This window comes from Morus notabilis, unplaced genomic scaffold, assembly GCF_000414095.1.
Source record: "Morus notabilis unplaced genomic scaffold, ASM41409v2 C11465503, whole genome shotgun sequence".
Lineage (NCBI taxonomy): Eukaryota > Viridiplantae > Streptophyta > Magnoliopsida > Rosales > Moraceae > Morus > Morus notabilis.
In genome coordinates, this window is record NW_010387550.1 from 1 (window position 1) to 2,467 (window position 2,467).

The window sequence follows — 2,467 nt, forward strand, 5'->3', positions numbered from 1 at the left end:
TATCACCAACATCCATCTCCTGCAAAATTACAACGTTTGTACATTACTTCTATTTTCCTACTGCACAAAAGGTCTTTCTTTCACTCTTTACATGACATGTTCACAGGAACTATCAAACCTCGAAAATTGTGTTCCTCGCATGTCGAAATGATGAGGAATTTTGGCTTAAACACTTTCTGCCTCAGAGCCTGGAGGCTTCACAGAAGCTTCGAAGTCCTTTTCTTCCGAGTCTCTGAACTTCAAGTAATGCTCAATGTCCTTGGAGTATTCTGAGCTCAAGTTTCTGATGTTGAACCACTTCCTATGCGGTTTAGGCCTTCGGTCACTAATGGCAATGGCAATGTCATTAGGGAAAAGGTCTCTGAGCACAAAGGCGTGCAATATAGTTGTTATGAGGAGAGCCGAAACCGTAAGCGTGGACGCCGCGGAAAGTAGGACTGCCAGGGCTTGAGTTACAACGTTTGTTACTTCATTTGAGTACTTGACTGTTGCAATTGCAGCACCAGCCATTGGAAAAGTGTATGCCCACCAAGCTAGTGAGAATCTGTAAAATTCAAAGAAAAATATCTAGAGGTTAGAGAATTGAACAATAAAGGGAAAAAAATGAATAATTTCACATCAAGTTCATTTAAGCCATGTCTTACTTGAATCCTCTGAAGAAGTTAACCCGAACAGCCTGCAGAAATTCACAAAAAAAGAACATGCAATTTAGAATGTTAGTTCAGTTCTCCCAAAAGCTTCCAACAATAGTATTATATTCTAGTACTTCTCCATCGGCCTAAACCAGACATGGGTCAATCAAAAAAGGGGCAAAATTGCAAATGCGACATGAGCCTATTAAAGGAGATAATAGGCCTATAGGCCTACGCGTGAAAAGTTACAAAATTGCAATGGTTCGAACATTGATACCTTGTTAGTTTATCAATTTTCTAAAAAGTTTAAGTTGAGAGTAGGTGGACAACAATAGTATTATATAGTTTGTTAAAAGAATAGTCATGGCAAAGAAACAAGCTGATGCAAATTGCATAATGCATAGATAGATACTGACCAGTGAGAAATAAAGGAACAAGGCAATGAAGTAGGCTATTCGCGATCCATTGTCGAAGGAGCCCTTGAGCTTGGCCCACGCCATGGAGGCGACACTAGGCGCCGCGACGAAGAGAAAGAAAACCGGATGGAGCTCCTTTGGGAGTGTCTTATTTGTTGGGAGTCTTTGGTAGAGAGTGACAAAGAGCACCGTGTAGTGAGCTAACCCAACAGCAAAGAAGAAAATGGGCCCTTCTTTTAGCCCCATTGAAGCACCCAACAATGCGCCAACAAAGTTTCCAACAACTGAGAGATGGTTTGAAGGATTAGCCACTTTGGAGAGCCTCCTTTGGCCTCCTGACATCCACTGTCCATAGATCTTAAGCTCAAGGCAAAAGATTGGAGTCATCATGATGTACCAAAGAGCCGGGTGTAAGGTCTTCGCAACCGAAGGTGGGACTCCGAGAGCTAAGAACAAGAGCGAGATCCACGGGGCAAAGAAGAAGTTGACACGGATGGGGTGATAGTACTCGCGACGAACCGCTTCGAAGTACAAGATCACTTTGAGAAGGTAGATGGAGAAGACGGCCACAACTAGAGCAATAGCGATGTACCAGAGGATAAGGTTTATTGTTAGGCTCAAATGGAGAAACTTTGTGGAAGCAGAGGTGGCAAGGGTTTTCCACATGATAGCTTGGCTGCTCACACCAAGGCAAATACCAAATGAAGAGATGGGAAACCTTAGAAGAAATGGCCATTTCTTGTCTTCTGGAAGCAGTATTTCCTCTGATGCCTGTAAATAATATAAAGAGAAAAGAAGAAAAACATTCAAACTTCTTTAAAAAAACAACAACATTTATCTTAATCCTAACATCACAAACATAGAATTTTTGTTGAGAATTAAGAGGATCATTAGTTTCACCCTGTTCCTTATCCCTTCTACAAAAGAAATTTAGTGAGCCATTAGTAGAACAGAAAAGACCCGACTCAATTCTAATTCTACTCGAATGATGGACTCAGTTTCACTCTCACCACCACAAGTCTTGCATATAGTCGATTGACCAGGCAGAGATCTTAAAAGTGGGGCTACAAAATTTCAAACCTTAATTCCATATTGAGAGTATAAAGAAGAGGGTATTTTAATCGCTGCACTACTCCATTAGTGGTTAACAAGAAGATAGATAATTGAGTAAAATTACCCTAAGGGTGTCCAACTCTGGCCCTTCCAGTGCATCATAGTAACGGTCGACCGGTATAGTTTCAAACTCCGAATTCTGCAGGACAACATCCTCTGGTCCAGTCTGTCTCGGCGTCTTTCCCCGCAGGTGCGTGATCTGTTTTTCGAGTTTCCCCGACCATGTCTTGAAAGAATCAAACCTCCTGTCTATCAACCTCCTAATGTTTGGATTCTGAGGCAGATCTCCAGTTTTCATTTCCTGCT

General features: G+C 41.8%; 1 protein-coding gene across 1 annotated transcript; it reads right to left on the reverse strand.

The window, feature by feature from the left end:
- Positions 1-165: 165 nt before the first annotated feature.
- LOC21383962 (S-type anion channel SLAH3) lies at positions 166-2,462 on the reverse strand (the record flags this gene model as incomplete). The annotated part of the gene is made up of 4 exons (XM_010114917.2): positions 166-544; positions 645-676; positions 1,049-1,819; positions 2,226-2,462. Coding segments are annotated over 4 exons (1,419 nt in total), but the record flags the coding sequence as incomplete, so codon positions are not given.
- Positions 2,463-2,467: the final 5 nt, after the last annotated feature.